Source organism: Sinocyclocheilus grahami, unplaced genomic scaffold (assembly GCF_001515645.1).
Source record: "Sinocyclocheilus grahami isolate Dianchi unplaced genomic scaffold, SAMN03320097.WGS_v1.1 scaffold1.1, whole genome shotgun sequence".
Lineage (NCBI taxonomy): Eukaryota > Metazoa > Chordata > Actinopteri > Cypriniformes > Cyprinidae > Sinocyclocheilus > Sinocyclocheilus grahami.
This window is the reverse complement of record NW_015505180.1, coordinates 2818548-2838432: the sequence shown is the minus strand read 5'-3', so window position 1 is coordinate 2838432 and position 19885 is coordinate 2818548. Positions and strand designations below refer to the sequence as shown.

At 37.9% G+C, this 19885-nt stretch overlaps 1 protein-coding gene across 1 annotated transcript in view; it reads left to right on the top strand.

The window, feature by feature from the left end:
- Positions 1-19885, top strand: part of LOC107592200 (plexin-A4-like) — a 246564-nt gene that overhangs the window by 162754 nt on the left and 63925 nt on the right. Inside the window, exon 5 of the mRNA XM_016281641.1 lies at positions 4309-4409. Coding sequence (XP_016137127.1) covers positions 4309-4409 — 101 coding nt within the window. The remainder of the gene's footprint in view (positions 1-4308; positions 4410-19885) is intronic.

The window sequence follows — 19885 nt, the reverse complement described above, 5'->3', positions numbered from 1 at the left end:
ACCATTTCCGTTTTGAAAACCATTTCAGAGACATGTTCTTAAATATGACTCATATAAAATATATTACATGCATGCACAGTTTTAAGGCAGCTTTAATCGCCTTTTTGGTAACTTCATGACTTAACTGACCACGGCATTGAATGCACGTAGTTTATTTCGCGCTTTGATATGAAAGGATACAGACGACAGCGCGCGCCGGCGCCTTTGTGCGTGCAATTGAAAAGCACGCGCTTCGAGCACAGTACCCTTTCCGTGCTCGTTTGACTCGCGCCTGGCGCTAAAGTGAAGTGGAGTGCGTGTCTGAAACGTCTCCCGTTCTCAGTCATTCTGCGACTGAATAAATGCACTTCTTGTCAAGAGAAAAAGTGACAGAAGCAGCAGTTGTGAGTGGGGTGGCCAACCCTAGCCCCGCCCCTGCGTTAATTGCGTTAAATATTTTTAACACGTTAAACTGACAAAATAATCGCCTGCGTTAACGCTCTCTAATTTTGACACCACTAATATATATATATATTTTTTTTTTAATTATTATTTATTTATTTATTTTTTGTATCAACACCGCGCCACTGGCGGTAGTTGGTCCATTACCACCGCGGTGGTAAAAATCTGCCACCTTCACAGCCCTAATGCCTTGAACTTTTGCCTTGGCTTTTAGTGAGTCATAGGAAGTTTGTTAATGCCAGCAGAGGAGCGTTGAGCTACAGATGAGCCCAGTGGATTAGACTCTATAATAAACCGCGGATCAGCTCTGAGACAACTGAGAAACTCTGCCAGTCAGTCAGGTCTGTGGGATTTACTGACGGATTTCATGAGGAGAGAGAAATGGAAGAGGACTTTGTTTAATTAGGTTAGTAGGTTGATTAAAGTGGACTTTAATGACCTGGTATTACAAAACAGGTGATGAGAATCCCACTTTTAATTTGACACGCAGTGTATCATCCAATAGTCATTATTGTGGAAGCTCTTATATAGTTTTATTTACATGCACACTCACACAGGCGTGCACTCTGTTCCACAACATTACTATCATCAAGAATGAGCCTGTAATGCCTTAAAATGCTGTCTTCGTAGGCAGTTCATTTTTGAAAGAGAACGAGAAATGCCCCTCTCTGAGTTAACAGCTGCATTAATCTGTTGAGCAGTGTCATTTGTCAGTTTGCCTCATTATCTGCTGGTCTCAATCCTCTTACAGAGTTCTCAGATAAATGACTAATAATCTAACGGATTTATGACACAATGAGATTCCTGAGTCGGCGCCGCTCCTTTTCCAGCTCGGGAGGGTAGCGGGAAGTCCTCTTTCTGGATACATTTGTCTTCTTCCTCATCCTGTTGTCTCCATCTCTCTGTATCGCCATGGGGAGTGTGTTAAAGCACACTCTGTTCTGGGCCGCTGAGACAAGGTGCAGACGGCAGAGAGCGCACATCCTCTTTACACCAGCGGAGTGCGCTATTCATAGATGCGCTCACTGCATCTAACAGGAAGTGCATGGCATATTACAGTGTGTGCTACCTAGGATGACGCAGTTCCTAATTTGATCTATACATTTTTTTGGGCCAATAACGATACAGACTGTCCTAGCAACACCCTACAAACCACTCTCAACACCTTAGCAACAGCATTGCTGTACCCTATCAAACATGCTAGCATTGTGGTGGTGGGTTTTGCACGGGCAGGCACCACTCTCATATTCTACAGAAAATGTGAAAATCTCATATTATCAGTATTATTATTAAAAGAGAGGTGTGCAGACAGATGGCTCTGCTTCTGCCCTAAAAATAGTCTGCTTTTCACATCATGTGATGATAGGGTTTATGCCTAGCTGAATGGAGGAAGTATGAAAACGCACACATATCCGTACACACACCTGAGATTATATATTTAATCTGTCAGTTGCTCTTATTAATTAAAAAAAAATTATTATCAGTCATGTTTGCCTGTTGCATAGAGATCTGATGCTTTGAAAGCTCTTTGAACACACACACACTCCACACACACAGAGAGTGAGACACAGACCTTTCCACAAGTGCAACAATCTCTTTCATAAATAGGGAAAAAAAAAACTGACGAATCAGAGGGGAGAATTTCACAGGCGGCTCCTAAACCCTTATCATTTTCTAAAGGTAATGAGAGTCAATCTCCCGCTCTGCTCACCAAAGCCTAACCTGCAGTCTCTCAGGCCCCCTATGCTAAGGCAAGCGCTCTATCACAATGCCTGATAATTTACCTCTTCATAGCTGTGAAATAGAGGAAGGGAATTCAGGTGTGCAGCCGGGGTGAAATGGGGGGCTTTGTGGCGGCACCAAGACCAGCTGACAGGCATCATGTGTGCGTGACGAGAGAAATTACATTTCTCTTGGATTTAGAACCTCACTCTTGTACATGGCAGTGAGATCGTGCCATCTGAAGCACTCTTCCAAAGGATGCTTTGGGATGGAGAAATCAGAGGGCAACATTAGATATGGTTTAAATGGATGTGCTTTTAGACAGTGGAGCCTAGTAAAAGAAATTTCTCATCTTGTCTTTATGTCAAAAGACCAGTTTAAAACTTTATTTGCAGAGCTATGATGAGTAATTTAACTCTTAATGTGTTCAAACTCTTATTGTAACAACAACAAAAAAATACATAATGTGACGTAATTCAGTCAATGTTTCTCTGGATGGTTACATTCAACTTAAATTTGGCCTACAATTAATTCTATTGCCCATCAAACAAAAAAGTTTGACCTGTACTTGCACAGTCATATGACACAGTTCCAAAATTGTGCATTTTGACTATGAACCCAATAGGGTTTTCATTTTTTCTCCTCCCTATTTTCTTGTGAGCTCTCAGTCTCTGTGATGGGCCGGGTATGTAATTTTATTCATGTAATTCATTTCCATTGTGCCAAATGCCTAAATTGTCATTAGTGGCCAATAGTAGTCCAACGGCATTTAGCAGTGGTCAAAAGAGATTTTCAGAATGATTTGTTCTCCTTGTACACTCTGAGATGTCAGTTTGAGTGGGAGTATTTAATCATATCAGGTGCCTCTGTAAAAAAGCAGTAGATAATCTGTCTGGAATTTTCTGTTGGGTAGTTTGAGAAAGCACTGATTAAATCACTCCATGAATGCTGAAATGACCTCATATTCTATCTCAAAACGTTTACCACCTGAATAGGCATCATGACATTTTTTATTTAGTTTTTCTGCATTGTTTTGAACTCTGTATCATTTGTGTCATGTGTCCAAATTATTTCACTTAAATGTCACTGAGATATGTGTAAGAATGTTCCAGAAAGAGAAATAGTTTGACAGAACTTCAAGACACAGCAAGAAGTAAACACGCTGATGGATGAGCGCTGACAACAGAACAAGAGCGAAATGCTTAAATATGAGCCATGATTCACTGCGACAGGTTGCTCTGCTCTTATATAAATGTTAAAGTCAAATCTTCTCAATCTTAAAATGCTGTCTCTCTCTCTCAAGCCTGACTGAAATGAAAAAAAATTATTTCTTAAAAACTAAAAATGCCACTATGGTGAGGCCAGTAATGATGTCGTCTGTCATTCGTCCTGCCTGACCGCTCTGGACCTATAGCCTGTTATCTAAGCTGTGATTGACAGTAGTCATCCACCGGTGACAAGTAATCAATCAAAGCAAAAGAAAACTGAGGGCTCCAGGCCATATCCATGGAGACAGGAATGGCTCTTACATGTGTATTTCAGTGCAGATCTCTTCTTCGGTTCGGCTCTGTTTGGCCTTGTATGTTTCCCGACAGCTCCACAGCGCCTCTTCTTCTCTCAAGTGTTAATTGGCTGTAAACGGTAAGATGCACTAGCTGGAGTTGATGACCCAGGATGAGCTCTCTCAGCAGATCCTTGTCCCGCTGTGTGTGACGAAATGCCACATTTAGCAGATGTGTACATGTGTGTTCTCATGAACCATATGTTCTTTGCCTTTCTGGAAGGCTCTTTGCTTTCTGTTTGAGTTAAAGTACAGGCTATTATCAGTTTCACAATGGTTTTTAGAGAGATAAATATAAAAAATATAAAAAAGTAAGTCTTCATTTTAAATCCCAGCAGACAATATTTTTCTATTACAGATTAATTAAAACTGTGAGGAATGCTGTTCTATCCACACATTTCATTGAATGACCGGAAGGTGTTAATTTTCAATGAGATTTGACAGTATGAGCCTTTACGATGAGGCACAGTTGAGATGAGTTCAACTTGTCCGCCTCCAATGTTGTAGTCAGTGTGAACACACCTTAAGAGAGACTTAAGTCTCACTCCACACATAACTTACTCTTTCTGTTTCTCTGTTTGCAGCTGACCCGTGTCCCAGTGGAGGCCTGCGAGCAGTATTCATCCTGTAAAGAGTGTCTGGGATCTGGAGATCCTCACTGTGGCTGGTGTGTGCTTCACAGCATGTGAGTAAAACCCTCCTGCACTTTGCATGGCTACGCACTGTCCTGTACACCTGTATGTAGACAAACTCCTGAGGATTATATAAAGGAAAAACAGAATGTGTACTAGATGTTTGTTAAAGGGACAGCACACCCAAAAAATCTAAATGTTGTCATTATGTACTCAACCTGATGTCGTTCCAAACATGTATGACTTTCTTTGGACTGTGGAACATAACATGTTTTGAAGAATGTTCGTGACCAAACAGTTTCCATTCCCGTTGACTTCCATTATTTCCATTATACAGTGGAAGTCAATGGCAGCTGAAACTGGTAACCAATATCTTTCAAAATATATTTTTGTGTGTGTGTGTTCTGCAGATGAAAGAAATGTATACAGATTTGGAATGACATAGGGTAAATTATGACACAATTTTCATTTTTGGGTGGACAATCCATTTAAGAGGCATGTAGCATGATATGTTCTCATTTAGAGTAATTCAAATAAGTCAAATTTTCCTACTAATGGATCTCAGACACGTGCACACATGGAAACACGTAAACACAAATACTTGTACACGGCCACCTTTCCACCCGCTGTGTAGAAAGTGAGGGTGATGGATGCTTCAGGCCCTCAACGGATGGCCACATTTCCCACTCCACTGTGAATTGAAAATTGGATTCTTGTCCTCTTTTGAGGACCCCATAGGAGTGTGTGTGTGTCTGTGTGCGGCATTGTGATCTCAAGTTTCTCACATCTCCACAGCTCCATATTCAATGACATCTAGGTCTTAAAACACTCTACACACACATGTACACATTACCCGTGCCACTAAGGAGCGACAGGGCAAGAGAAGGTCTAGCAGACGTTTGCAGTGTTTCAGACCAAAAGCAGCATTACCGTCTTAAGTGCAGGAGAAAGAGAGGGAGAGTGAGGGGATGTGTAGAGATTCAGGGCCTATGTCTCTCTCTCTCTCTCAGGGCTTTTGAGTGCTCTAGATGCGACGGGCCATGGGCATAGCGTTTGCCACATGGCTGCCCAAGGTCAGGCAGGCTTAAAATCTCACATTTATCTGTCTCTCACCCGCCCGCTCTCTCATTCTCTCTCACTCTCTCTTGCTTTTGTAAAAGTGAGAGCTGCATTAGTGCTGGACAGTGAGACATGTGCTCAAATGGCCTGTGCATGTATCGTTTCCTCCTGAGATGTTTGATAGTTTCGGTCTTGAGCTTTGTTGCTTAGCGTAAGCTCTACAGTATTTCCTGATCCAGTCGATGTTCAAAGGATGAACAGAGGTGAATTGAGCCACTTTGTACTTCTTGTAGTAAAAATGAGCATACTGTTACTTATTTTTCTTTTATTTAGCCATTTAGAAATTTTAACAAATTATTTGTTTTGATCATTATATTTGAATCATATAATATTTGTTCATTCTTTTTAGCCATTTATTTTTCGTTTGTCATTTTAGCCATTTAGCTATTTGTTTATTTTGCTAATTAGAAATGTTAGCTATTTTAGTCATTTATGTTGTCCATTATATTTAATATATCACATAATTTGTATATTTATTGATTTTATTTATTAGCTATTTAACAATTTTAGCCATTTAGTAATTTATTTAGCAGTATTTATACTAATCATCATATTTAAATCACATAATTTATGTATTTTTATGTATTATTTATTAGCAATTTAAACATTTATTTAGCTATTTATTCATGTAGCCACTTAGCTTGATTGATTGATATATTTACTTATTTATTTTGCCTATATATATCTATCTCTCTCTCTCTCTCTCTCTCTCTATATATATATATATATATATATATATATGCAAAATAAAATAAGTAAATTATTTGTTAAATTAAATTATAAAAAAAAAATAACAGTGTTAAACACATTTGACTTGTGAATTCACATGCTGTGTTGTAAGATCAAAACATGATTTAAACGTCACAGATCCAGACTGACCAATTGATTCAGGTGTGCAGTGTTGCACCAAAGTAGATTGCTTTTTTATACATTTTGAATTTATTCCTATGTTGTATTATTTTTTTTTTAAAGATAGCGCACAGCATGACGTTATTAGTTTTGGATTGAGTCCTGTATTCGCACTGCAGGAATAGGCTGATCAATCTGCCATGATTGTCCGTGAAGGAAGGAGGTCATTTGTGACTGAAAACTGTGCAGCTAGAGAGAGCTGCCTCTTTCTCTCCTTCACTCTGTCATTTCTATCTGTCCTCTGGCAGCAGAAACAGTGTCAAGTGTACATGGGACACAATGCTAATAAAAACAGCAGCAGTTTGTTGTTTAGCCTCAGGTGGTAGAAGGACCAGAACTCACATGAGGTCTTTATGTTAGTTGGCAACACGAGTACGGCTGCATTTGCAGAGGCCAACCCTCGCTTCCATTCAGGCCCTGTGTCGCTTCTTATTTTGGACTCTTTTGTCTCTGCATTTTTCATATCACCATTCTATTTGTCCCTTCTATGTTTTTCATTACTTTCTCATAGCACTCTCTCATTCTTTCTCTTCTCTCCCATGGCCTCATGCCCAGAGAAAGTGAACAACACCACTCTCTGATGGAGTCAGGCAATCTGACCTGGCCTCCCTGGGTCCCCGGCTGATTGATTGCCCTGGAGTTTACCTTTCCCATCCTCTCCTCCCCTGCATACTTAACCAGCGTCCCTGTAACTCGAGTCCTGCCCAGAGAGGGCTCTCTCACGCCAGGCATGACTCCTGCCAGTGCTCCCTCTATTTGTCTGCTGTAATCTACCTGTTTTTCATGGGTGATCATGCTTAAAGCAGCATATCTTAACACCGAAATGCCACAAAGAGATTCTCTGTCATACTGCAACTGTATGGATGTCTTTTTAATAAGAGATGAAAGATGCCATAAACAGATCAATAGAGAAGTGCAGAGATCAGATGGACTGCACTTCTCACCCTGATCAATTCAGTTTGAGAGATCTATGTCTGTCTGTCTGTCTGTTGTGGATTCATTCATTCTTTCGTTTGTTCTTTTGTTCGTTCTATTATAGTAAATAGTAAAATAACACTTGTTTGTCTCTAAAGAACTTTTGTGAGATGTTTAATTCTTAAAGTTCATGCAAGAAACTGTGTTCAAACAAGTGAAAAAAACTCTCTAATTTGCATTTATTTTTCAAGAGGTCAGAAATCACAAAATAATGTAAAGAGGGGAAAGGTGCAGTTGCCACCGTAAGAAACTATTTCTAGCTGCTTCAATTGACTTTTGTTGGTGAAACTCACTTTACAAGGTATATCAGGGAAGGCACAGGAATTCATGATAAATTAACCAAGTAAAAGCTAAAAAATAATTCATTTACATTTTTTTAATGAAAACTAATTAAAATTGGCTAATTTTGCTCAACTTACTAGACCGTAGCTCTACTTCTGCTAACTCATACGATTACTCTCTCTTGTGTCAAAATCCCTGCTACCATAGTTACCCATGGATTTTTATAGAGGAAAACGAAGAGGAATATCAGGCTATTTATGGAAAGAAATACAATCTTAAGTAGGGATGGGTATCATTAAGGTTTTAACGGTATTACTACTCTTACTCGATACTGCTTATCGATTCGGTACTTTAACGGTATTCTTATCAGTAATTTTTGTTATTTATATATATGTATATATATATATATATATATATATATATATACAGTATATATATATATGACAAATTAAGAGCTGAATTAACATTGCTTTATATTCTGAAATGTAAGATAAATATTTAATGAAATTAATATAAAACATCAATTTGTAAATGCACCAGTGTGCAGGCATTTTTTGTTTTATACTGTACATAAGATAAGATACCATAAGAACATGAACAAAGAATCAAAGTAAAACAAACTGACACATACAATAAAACAAATATACAAATGAAATGAAAGAAACAGTGCTTTCATTTTTCCATGAAGGTCTACTAACATTACTGTTCAGGCAAGTCCCGGTAATTACAGTAATTACAAATAATTAAGTATTACAAGTAAATTAGTAATTACAGTTTTCACTGTATGTATAGATAGATTAATGTTTATTAAAGCTATGTAATTCAGATTAAGAGCTGTGAGTGATTTTGTCTTTGCATTTTGTTGTTTGATTAACTAATGGCCCAAGCGCCAGTCTGTCACTTTAAGACAATATATTGACACCCATCGGATTTTCTCCCAACTGTTCTCGTCCACTTAAGACATAAAATGTGTTTAAGTAAATACTCTCCAAGCCGGCCATTTGGACATATTTTGTGTGTATTTGATCGTTTGGACGCGCCCGAAGCTCAAAGTATAATTATCCATAACATGTCCGTTTTGGAGCGCGTCGTGTGCACACATTTCAGCCTGGGGAACAGCGTCTCTTGTGCGGATTGTGCTTTCCACGTTTTATTATCAAACATGTCCTGCAATTTAGCAACAGTGTAAGAGGGCCTTTTTTCAACAATCACCGATTGTGCTGATTCTGACTTTAAGTTTGGGTTTTAGGGAGGAATGAATGCGCGCCGCTGTTAAGGGAAAAAAGTTGCGCTAGAAGAAATGCGGCTATAATCCTTAAAAGCCAAAATCGAAATAAAAAATTTTAATTAGCTTAATAAAACAGCCACAGGCCTAAAGTGTAAGCAGACGTTTGAATGTTTAGTTATCTCCTCTATCATAATTAAGCAAGGCTTTCATGTTGCACGTGCTGAAGCTCCTCCGCACGAGCGCAATCTCACTTCTGAATTGCGAATAGCAAAAATGCATCACTGACAAATTTGAATTACATTTGAATATCATTGCATATAAATACAGCTGGCGACTCTGGTGAGATAGAATTTGCAAGATAATGTATATATATCAAAAATAAATGTATGTGTGTTTTCTTAATTTCTCTAGTACCGATAGCAGAACCGTTAACGTCAGAGCTTATCGATACTCCGGTCTTTCATAATTTAGCCCCGGGACCGATTAAATACTGGATTTCGGTACCCATCCCTAGTCTTAAGTGTGTGTTATAGGTGTATCAAATGAAGTTAATCAAATCCAACATTAAAAGTGACCAGCACCAAATTTGAGTATGTTGGCTTAGAAACAGGAGATTTTAGGTATCATTCATACCTGTGGCACAACCACTGAGGCACCAGTTTAACATTGGGTTAGAGGTTTGTTCAGATCCCTCAAGGAAATCATTATCTCTTTTTCCTGTCTCTGTCTTTCTCATGACTTTTCCGACACATCAAATAGTATGAAACAGGCTAATGGCACAAAGCAACATAGTTTCAGAGGGCTGTTTTGTGTTAAGTGAGGTCAACATGTTGGCCAGTAGAGCATAAATATAGTAATCTAGACTGCTAGAAAGCAGGAGTCTGTGATGAAACGGATCACTCCAGTCCTCAAGAGGAATGCAAAAGTCAACAGAGTTCCACACAATCACCAGAGAGAGAAGGAAAACAACATGCTGAAGGGATGGATGGATGGCTGGGCTTATTTGCTCAACTTGCACTACTATTGATCATGAAAATGGAGCAGATGGGTTAAGGGTCAGGGGGTCCTTTTGAGTGTGTGTGTGTGTGTGTGTGTGTGTGTGTGTGTGTGTGTGTGTGTGTGTGTGCACGCGTGTGTGCGTGTGTGTGTAATCCACTTGGGAAGATTGTGTGTCACTAAATTAACAATGCATTAACTCAATCTCAGGATGTTTGGCTCTGAGCTTCAGTTTGTTGACTGGATCACCACACAAACCCTCAGACCCTTGGATTTTTTCCTCTTTTGCCTCTGGTCATGGTGAATTGTGTAAACTAATTAAGTCTTGATTCCATAGAAGTTTAAATGCAAAAGGGCATTAAAATATGCTTATAAGGCTGGATTCAGTTGTGCTGAGGAGGCGAGAAAGAAAGAAATCTGAAGTCTTGAATACAAAATGGCCAGTGCCAAAATGGTCTCAATTCATCTTTCATCTAAATGCGAGTTATAAGACAAACCTGAGATAACAACAATACCTTGAAAATGTATTTTACAGCTATGAGAGTGTCTGATTGTATAGCAAGGGAGAAAAGACAAATATCTGTGAGTTGCTGCTCAGTTTAAGAGCCTTCAGATAACCTTCCCTCTCGCTGTCAACACAGGAGCAAAGCCGCCTGCTCCAGACTTCTGTTTACCCAGAATATCTCCAGAAGAGTCTGTTAGTCATGGAAAACAGGACCAGAGAGGCAAAAAATCAATAACTCTAGGAGAAGGGGAGGGCGCTCCCCAAGTTTAAATGTTCAGATGTGTAATTTATGAAGCGGTTTGTTTACTTGTTAAGGCTTTCATTTTTACCCATCTGAACTCTCTCTGCCCCTTTGACTTGGAAAGGATGTTTTGTTCTTGTTTATGAGAGAAGAGGGTGGGTTTTTTCACAAAATTAGCACATTTTTACACTATTTATTGATTTTTAAAAAATTGAAAGAGAAAGCATGAAAGTGCCGTTGTAATCAGCATAGTATTTTGTGAATGAAGAATGTTTGCATTCTGTCAATCTGTGGAGTCTATAGTATTCATTTAATTTTATAATCCCAGATTGAGTGGAAAACGTATTCACCACAGTTTAACAACATTACATCCATCCTTGACAATCGCACTAGTTCCTGAGGGCTGCAATGAATAACTCCCCTGACTGCTTTACAAATGTAGTGGAAACATTGCCAGAATGTTTCGCAGGCAGTCATTTTGCATAGGGTGTAAATGAGCAGTGATTGTGATGCTTTGGAATGGTGTGGAGACGGATAGGCTGTAAATCATAATTAAGACCGGGAAAATAAGGCTGTCAGATTTCAGTCTCTCCTTCTGAAAAGGCTGACAGGCTGAGCCTGGAGCAGATTGACAGAGATGCAAATTCACACTCCATTATAATATATTTATGTATCTTTATTAGGATGGGTATGAGATGGATATTATTTTGGGGCATATCAAGAATATCAATATGTCTCTATCCATCAGTATCTTTGACAGCTTGTTACTGAGGCTTTATGAGAGATGAGACCATTATTTAAAACCGTAATGGCCATGGTGTCCTTCAGGAACAAACTATACAGATGGCATCCACAAGTGACTAGGGATTTATTTATTTATTTAATGTATTTTGCTTTCGTTTTTATTTTTCATCTGAAGCTTAAAGTCCTATCAATACTATATTCTGAAAATAATGCTGCTTTGACCTCAATTACGGTCAGCATTAATAAATTATTTTTGATATCTAACCTCATATGCATATTACCTTGTCCTACAGCAAGTTTGGGTCCACTCTGAAATGTTTTACCTTGTCGTCTAGAACTTATGTTTGTGTGACTGGACTGGGAGAGGTTTTAAAGCAGCTCTCTTTGACATACTGTGTGTGTGTGTGTGTGTGTGTGTGTGTGTGTTGGATTCTAAGGCTTTGTTTATGCCACTAGAAGATCCTCTCTCCGGCAGGGCCTTCCCCAACATGCTTTTGTAATATATGATGAGAGAAGCAGCAATCATTGTTATTGTCTGTACAAATGTCCCAGGATGGTGCAGTAAGAACAAAAACAACAACAAACATAAATAAATAAAACAATGTCACACATTACAAAAAAGTTAACATGAGAGTAATGATTTTTAATATTGCATTTTTTTTAAATGAGTTTTTTTCACAAAATGTAAATATTATACACATTGTTAAATATTTTTCTTAAATTGATTACATTTTTAAACTCAAACAGTAGAGCACGGCGCTAACAATTTCAAGATTACATGTTCGATTCAGAGTGTCTACACTTTGCAGGCATGTTCATTACCTTAAATGAGATGTAGTCACACAATTTCAAGAAAAACATCCTGGTTTACCAGTATTGGTCCTATGTGTTGTGGGTCAAATTAATCTGGAACATAAGAAAATTTGTCAGTGCTGGGTTTATTTTTATTTATTTATTTGAACAATGACACAATAAGTAGTTATGGCACTTTTGCATGTGGCATTTCTAAAATGATGTAGACTGCACATGCAAATAAACTGTACTATCAGCAGGGGCAATTTATTCTTAGTGCATTCCACCTGGGCCTGTCAAGTCAGTCCTGAGTTGTTTTGGACCCAAAACACGCATGGCACCTGCTGTGCCCAGCAGAGAGAGGCGTCTCCACAGGGGAGCAGGACCAGCTCTGTCGCCCCTGGTGCTGAACTTCTGAAGTGCCTGGGAGGAGGAGTTTGCGGCTGGTTGAGAGAAAAAAGTGATGGAAGCATCAGGACAGAACTACAGCCACACTCACGACTGTCAGCGAGATCTCTCGGAGTGCAGGCAGTCCTACACGACTCAACCTATCCCTCACTGTCACCATGCTGTCACCAGAGAAAGAGCTGGAGACACAGAGAGAGAATGCAAAGGGGAGAGGGGGTAGAAGACAGCAAGCGGGGTGGCCTGTCCTGGTGTGACAGAGCGTGAACTAGACATGGAGACAGACACACCTGAGAGAGAAAGAGAGAGAGTGCACAGGCATTGATTGAAAAGACAGGAAATAGATGTGGAGGAAGTTAAAGGAATAGTTCAAGCAAAAATGAAAATTCTGTCATTATGTATTCACCGTCATGTCATTCCAAACCACATTACTATCCACCTTCCATGGAAACAAAAATTCTGAAATTCAGATTTCATCTTTTGTGTTTAACAGAAGAAAGTCTTACATTTTGGAGTGACACCAACAAAAGAATTACAGAATTTTTATTTATTTTATTAATTTATTTTTATATTATACCAATGGTAATACACAGTATATACCACTGGAGAGTTATTAAATTATAATAATATTTTTATGTATACTATAAGGTCCAATTTATGTAAATGCATTAACTAACATCAACAAACAATGAGCATGTTACAGTATGTATTAATCTTTGTTAACGTTTGTTAATAAATCTTTTTAAGACCATCTTAAGACCTATCTTTTTACCAAGGCTTTTTTATGACCTGCTTTTATTAGCCTGTACTGTATAATACTGTTTCTATGATGCATGTGTGCTTTTAAGTTGATGTGAAGAGTTGTTTAGATTATTGATTGTTTGCTTGTAAGGTGACCTTGGGTGTTATGAAAGGCGCCGCCAAATAAAATGTATTATTATTATTACTGTAAAAATATAACTGTTCCTTTTTAGTTCATGTAAGGTCTAATCTGTTAAATATTATCAGATGCAACTTTTGATTTTAATAATGTATTAGTAAAGTTCAAATTAACATTAAGATTATAAAATCTTTAGTTTTTTATTGTTAGTTCATTAACTAATGTAGTTAACAAATGGAACCTTATTAAGTGTTACCTGTATTGCACAGAAGACTCTGAAAAGTGAATTAGATTTTTTGTTTCAGAATCCATTGATTTAAATGAATGATTTCAAATCAAATCACTAAAGTAAATTAAACTTCTCATATGTAGCAAGTTTTATGCTACATAAATTATATTTGAGGTTTACAATAACCTTTCTGAGCTCCTTTAACAACAAAAACCTACTTGTCACAGTGTGATATAGCAACTAAAAAAGTGCTGTTAGAATGTGCTTCTAAATTCATCCTGTAAAAAAATAGCTTTTCATGATTTTCCAAGTCTTTGAATGGTCTATAAAGCTGTGGGAATAAACACCGCTGTGAGTTATGGAAAGAACATTGCGTTCACCACAGCAGGTGTACGGTTTTGAACCAGCACAGGTAGGATATGGAAAGAGACAAAGTCCTGTGTTCATCGTAGCCTAATTTTACACAGGTTTCAAATGTCGTGCGTGTTTCTCTTTTCCAAACAGCTCCAGAAAGGTGATATGCCAGTTCACAGACTCTTTGTAATTGCCATTCACCTTGCATTGGCACAGAAGCAAAATGTTTTCATAAATGGTCGATCAGATCAGATTGTTCTCTCTAATTTGAGCGGTACATTGATTTTTACTCTGGGCACGCGGAACCTGTTGGATCATTCTCTCAGGTGGATGAAGACCCATTTGTTTGCCCTTTGTGACAGGGGACAGATGCTCTAACTATATCACACACACTCTCAAGTTCCTCTCCTTTCTTAGGTGGAGTCTTATTGAGTGTGACCTCTTTAAAATGCTTTGTATAACTTTGAAGACAAAGAGTCTAAATGTCCTCACATCCACTCTGCCTTTGTCTTTCGGTCATTCTTAGTGGTATTCTGTGTTCTGTATTTCTTTCTGCTGAAAACACATTTGACCCCTGCAGCTGAAAGTAAAAAGATCTGTCTGCTTGATCTAAACAGCAAGAGATAAAAAAAAAAGAGTTGTAAACGTTCCTCTGAGCTGTATTCTGACAGCCGGAAGGCAGTCACGGGAGACAGATTGGGTGTTAATATGTGCAATGTTTGATCAGATCTGTAGGGGACGTGGTGTTGGAGGAGACAGTTAATCTGTTTAATATTAGAAGGGTAAGATGGGTCCCCTGGCCCAGGAGGAACAGGGACAGCAGGGAGATGAGATGAAGGAGCCAGTCTGAGGTGTTTTTGACAGCTCCTGAAATTGCATGCGAGTTTGGAGGCGAGCGCTGCTGCGTCACGGAAAACTTGGCACTTTTATGGCATTGAGATGAATTGTGGGTATTTGTGTGGGTGTGTGCAACTTTGATAGGTAATGTGTCTCTCCAGCTGCGCCGTAGTCTGGAGTCGGATGGATTCAAGTCACATGAAAGTGTTTAGAAATGCAGCTCAGATTCTGAGGTCATGCTGCTATTAGGCAGTGTTGAATTAAATATGGTTGGGCAAAAGTACAAGAATCCATGGCAGCCTTTGTAGACTATATTTCCAAACAACCATTAAAGGGATAGTCTACCCCAAAATTAAAATTCTTAAAACATTTTCAGGTTTTCTATTGATTTTCCATTATATTTTTTGACCACAGAGTGGAAGCTGTGTTTCAGTTGTAACCGAAACTGTTTGGTGTCCAACATTTTTCAAAATATAATTTTTTGTGTTCCACAAAAGCAAGTAAACCATAAGGAAATTATCAAAGTTTGATAAAATGTAAATTTTCCAGTAAAAGATTATATTTTTTACATGATTTGTTACTTTTAATTACCTCTATAACAGAGGTCCGGACAATTATATACCTAAAAACCAGGGTATCTGCAGGATATTTATGCTCAAATTTAAGACTTTAAGACCTTTTTTAAGACCTGCACAAATAAAATTAAAATGACTGTAAAAAGCATGATTTACAGTTCAGACACAGATTTTCACAAAAACAAAGTTTAATAAAATGATAAACTTCACATTTCAGCCTTTAAACCATTTTTTAAGAAAATGGAGTCAAAAGTACTAATTATTAATTGAAACAATTATTATCAATCAATGATTATATTAATTATAGTCTTATTAATTTTATATTAATTGTAATTATAGTCTTCTTAATTGTTTAGATTTCTGTAATGCATTAGCTTGCTGTCGATCCACCAGTTCACATTTACAACTCTGCGTGCTTGCGGCATAAAAATATGAGGTGATTTTCACATTGGTCTACACAAAAACATCCAAAGGGCTTATTGAAAATGCAAAGTCATTCTCTGCCAGCAGGTGGTGCTTTCAGAATGGCAGATATATAGCGGTTTCCCTGGTAACGGCATACACAAAGCAGTGCAACACCTGACTTTGAAACGTTTATTCAATGAAATCATAGCCTTTTGAAGCCATTTAATCCTCACATCCTCCTGAAATCATAAGACTTTCTTGTACCATTTAAGTCCTTTTATGGCCTTAAATTTGATACAAATAAGTAACTTTTTAAGGACCCGTCAACTTTCCATTGTTTTTCACTCACTGAAAGTTTCATCTGTCTGGGTGCTGCTCTCTGCTCTCTTCACTGCATGCACAACCGCACATGTGAACGTAGCAACAGTTACCTGTAGTAGCAATCCTTGGCACCGTAGGACCCAAACGGCTCTACTGAGCTGACCTTGATGTGCCTAATATGAATTAGATTTTATAAAAAAAATAGCGCTTGGCATTTATTTATTTCATTATGTCAAAAGTCTAGTTGGTGCCCCCTGTTTTAAACCGAGCTGTTACGTAATGCAAATTATGTCATTTTTGCACTGCTGTCACTTATTCATTTGTCATGAATAATCTTATCTTTTGGTTTGTGTCCATAAATTTCCAAATAGAAAATGATATAAAGTACCTTTTATTTCTTTTCAAAATATTGAATTTACTGCATTAACTAAATTAGCATTTTATATATATATATATATATATATATACTTGTCTATATGTAATATAAACTTGTTTATGATTATATACCGCCCATGCTGTATGAATACTGGATTATATTTTTTATATTTTTATATTTGTACATGGTGTTAAGTGAGTGCTGCAGCCTGGATGTTTTTTGTGCAAGCGTGTGTTTGTGTCTCATGCCTCAGTGTGTTGGGGTCGTTCCCGGGGTGCTCCACACTAATTTTCCACTCAGCTGAGGTTTGTTGCCCAGTGGGGGGCAGTGGCCCGAGGGCTCTGCTGGGAATTATCGGGTCAGAGCCACTGGACTTCGTAATGACTCTCCACGAGTCTCTTCCTCTGTCTCTCTTTTCCCCTCCTTCCTTCTCTTTGCTTCATGTCTCCCTCTTTCTTTGCATCCCTCTTCTTTGCTCACTCCATAATGATGGTGACCGACTGGCTCTTCTCTCACAGGGGGCTCTGAGGGTCTGGCTCACAGCGCTGCCTCTAAATTTAAACCTGCCATTTGTCAGAGTGGCTGCACCTTCTTTTGTCAATGCTCTCCTTCTCTCCCTTTCTCTCTGGGTACCATTGCCATTTAAAAGCGTCTAATTTTCTATATGTGCAACTTGGATGGGGTTTGTCTGTCTGGCCACTGGGCAATAGTTCAGCTCAATTTCTCCTCCTTGCTTCTCATCCGTTTTGATGCTCTTATCTAGTGGTCGACCGATATTGGGTTTTTTGACAGCCAATGCCAATATAAAGCCGATATAATTTTATTTATTTTATTTTATATTTAAGAAATTTGAAATCATTTGAATATGGATTAAAAAAAATTTTGTAAAATAAACATGCTTATACTTTAAATGACAAAGTATTTTTTATACAGCACAAGTCAAGTCAAGTCACCTTTATTTATATGGCGCTTTTAACAATACAGATTGTGTCAAAGCAACTGTACAGCATTAATTGGGACACAGTGAAAATGACATGAATATGACATTGGGCAAAAGCATGAAGCGCAGCATAATTTGAAATCACGAGTTTAAAAATTGTCGATCGTGCATCTCAATGAAGCTGAACTCTCCTCCTGTCCGTATTCAATTCACACTAACCGACCATCATGCACAAGAGCACGCGATTGTGCAGGATACAAATGCACACTTCATGAGATCTCACAGCTGGATTTGACTAAGTTTGCAAGGTTTTTAAAATTAGATGTTCATTAGTCATTCAAAGATTTGTTTAAATTATATAAATGCGTATTTGCTGAATGCTGGCGGCAAACGAGAAAGTATTATATTGTTTGCCTTTCTATTACTAACAATATAAAAGCAATCATTATAATACTTTTTTGTATACATTTTAATTCCTTTGTTTAACAGTTCTATCTGATTATTAGACAGACTTCTGTCCGTGGACAGAACTGCTAATGACGACAGCGAACAAGAGGGAGAATGTGAGCACTGTGTGTTTAGGTGCTGCCGCTCTCAGCGCCGTCAAAATAAAAGTCCCGCCACGGATGCATAGGCCAAACAGAAAAACTTATCGGCCAATGCCGGTATTTGAAAAATGCCAAATATCAGCCGATATATCAGCCTATTAATATGTTACTGTACAATATGTAGAGTGAACTAGCTAAAGTTCAAAAGTCTGTCTGCTAGCAGCTGAACTCAGTAGTAATACAGTACTGTGGCTTTGCTTTTTATTTTACGCATAATGGAATTTCAATGAGATGTTTGGAGTAGAATTGGCTTAGGAACGGCAGGCATTTCACTGTAAAAGGTTTTTCCTCTGCTATCAAAACTATGACTACTGTGGTAGCATTTTAAAACACTTCCAATTCGAAGGTTATTGTAAAATGTAGGATCTTAATTACGCTGCTTCCTTAGATATCTACAGTAATTTTGGCCAAATTCTAAAGCAGCAATCACAGAATGCACTGCAACAAGCTTAGTGAAAGAAAAACCGAGGCGTTTGGCAAGATGAGAGAAATGCTAATTATAACTCAGCTTCTATTTAATACTAAAAAGTAGGGATGCACCCATAACACTTTTTCCAGTACTCGCCCGATACCGATACTTTTAGTTTTGGTACTTGCCGATACCGAGTACCGATACCGATATTTTTATTGCATTTGTAAATTTTTTAAATATTGGGTACATAAACCAAAAGATTATGTATAAAGTTAGTTGGTTAACTTCATTTATCAAATAGATACAGCCAAACCAAATGTATTCAGACACCTTCAACATTTCTCACATTATCACAGTTTATTTGCTATAGTTTAGAAAATGGTAATAAAATATAACAAGAATTCAGAGTTAAATTGTGTCAGAACAAATTCAGCTTGATAATGTTAGATAACTTTAATAGAAAGGCATGTCATGGATTACAATCAACCCACAATTATTCAGACAGCTGTTAGTATGACAGTAGTTACACAACTATGAATACTTAGTCGGGCAACCCTTATCCTTAATGACAGCCTGTAGTCTCCTGGGCATGCTGTCGCCCAGCTTCATGCAAACCTCAACTTCAATGTTTTTCAATATTCGGTCTGAATAATTTTTGGTCCCAAATTTGTATCAGTTTTGCTGGTAGTCCACTGTATGAAGAATTTTTGGAATTTATGATTTGTCACACGAATTTATGATTTGTCACAGTTTACTTTATTTTGCTATCCTCACTTACATAAATGAACTATAGTGTCCTGCACCCATTAGTAAAAAAATATCAAACATGATATCTGGTCTCTGAATAATTTTTGGTTTGACTACATATCCTTCGGTTATTTTCACACTTAATTATGCTCATTAAAATGTATTTTACAAGTTTTTGTTACTTTCACTGTTCATTGTTTTGCTCTATGTACATCATCTTTAATTTAATAGCATTAGAGCTGCTCCATTGCAGCGGCTTAGTACTGTAATCACGCGTTTTGCTGTAATAATGCAGGGAACCACTCGTTATACTTCTCCTAACTGTGATGTTTTCAGAAATAGAAGTCGCGTTTTTTCATCTGAAACGTGCTGCGATTTACATTCCAAAGCCACTCATTCAATGCAGAAACACTCAAGCAAGCAAAACACGCGCAACGCGTGCACGTATTTGTATTAGCACTGGTCCAGAATAGTACAGCGTAGCGCATTTCACACAGGCTGCTAGATTCACTTTCGCCAGAAAGTCGTGTATGCCTAAGGTTGAAAATAAATTATGTTTATAGTGAATGCCCCTATAAATGGTCTTATTTTTACGATTTAGTTGTAATCCAAATGATGCGTAAGTGTGCTAAGTGAGTGAGCATCAAAG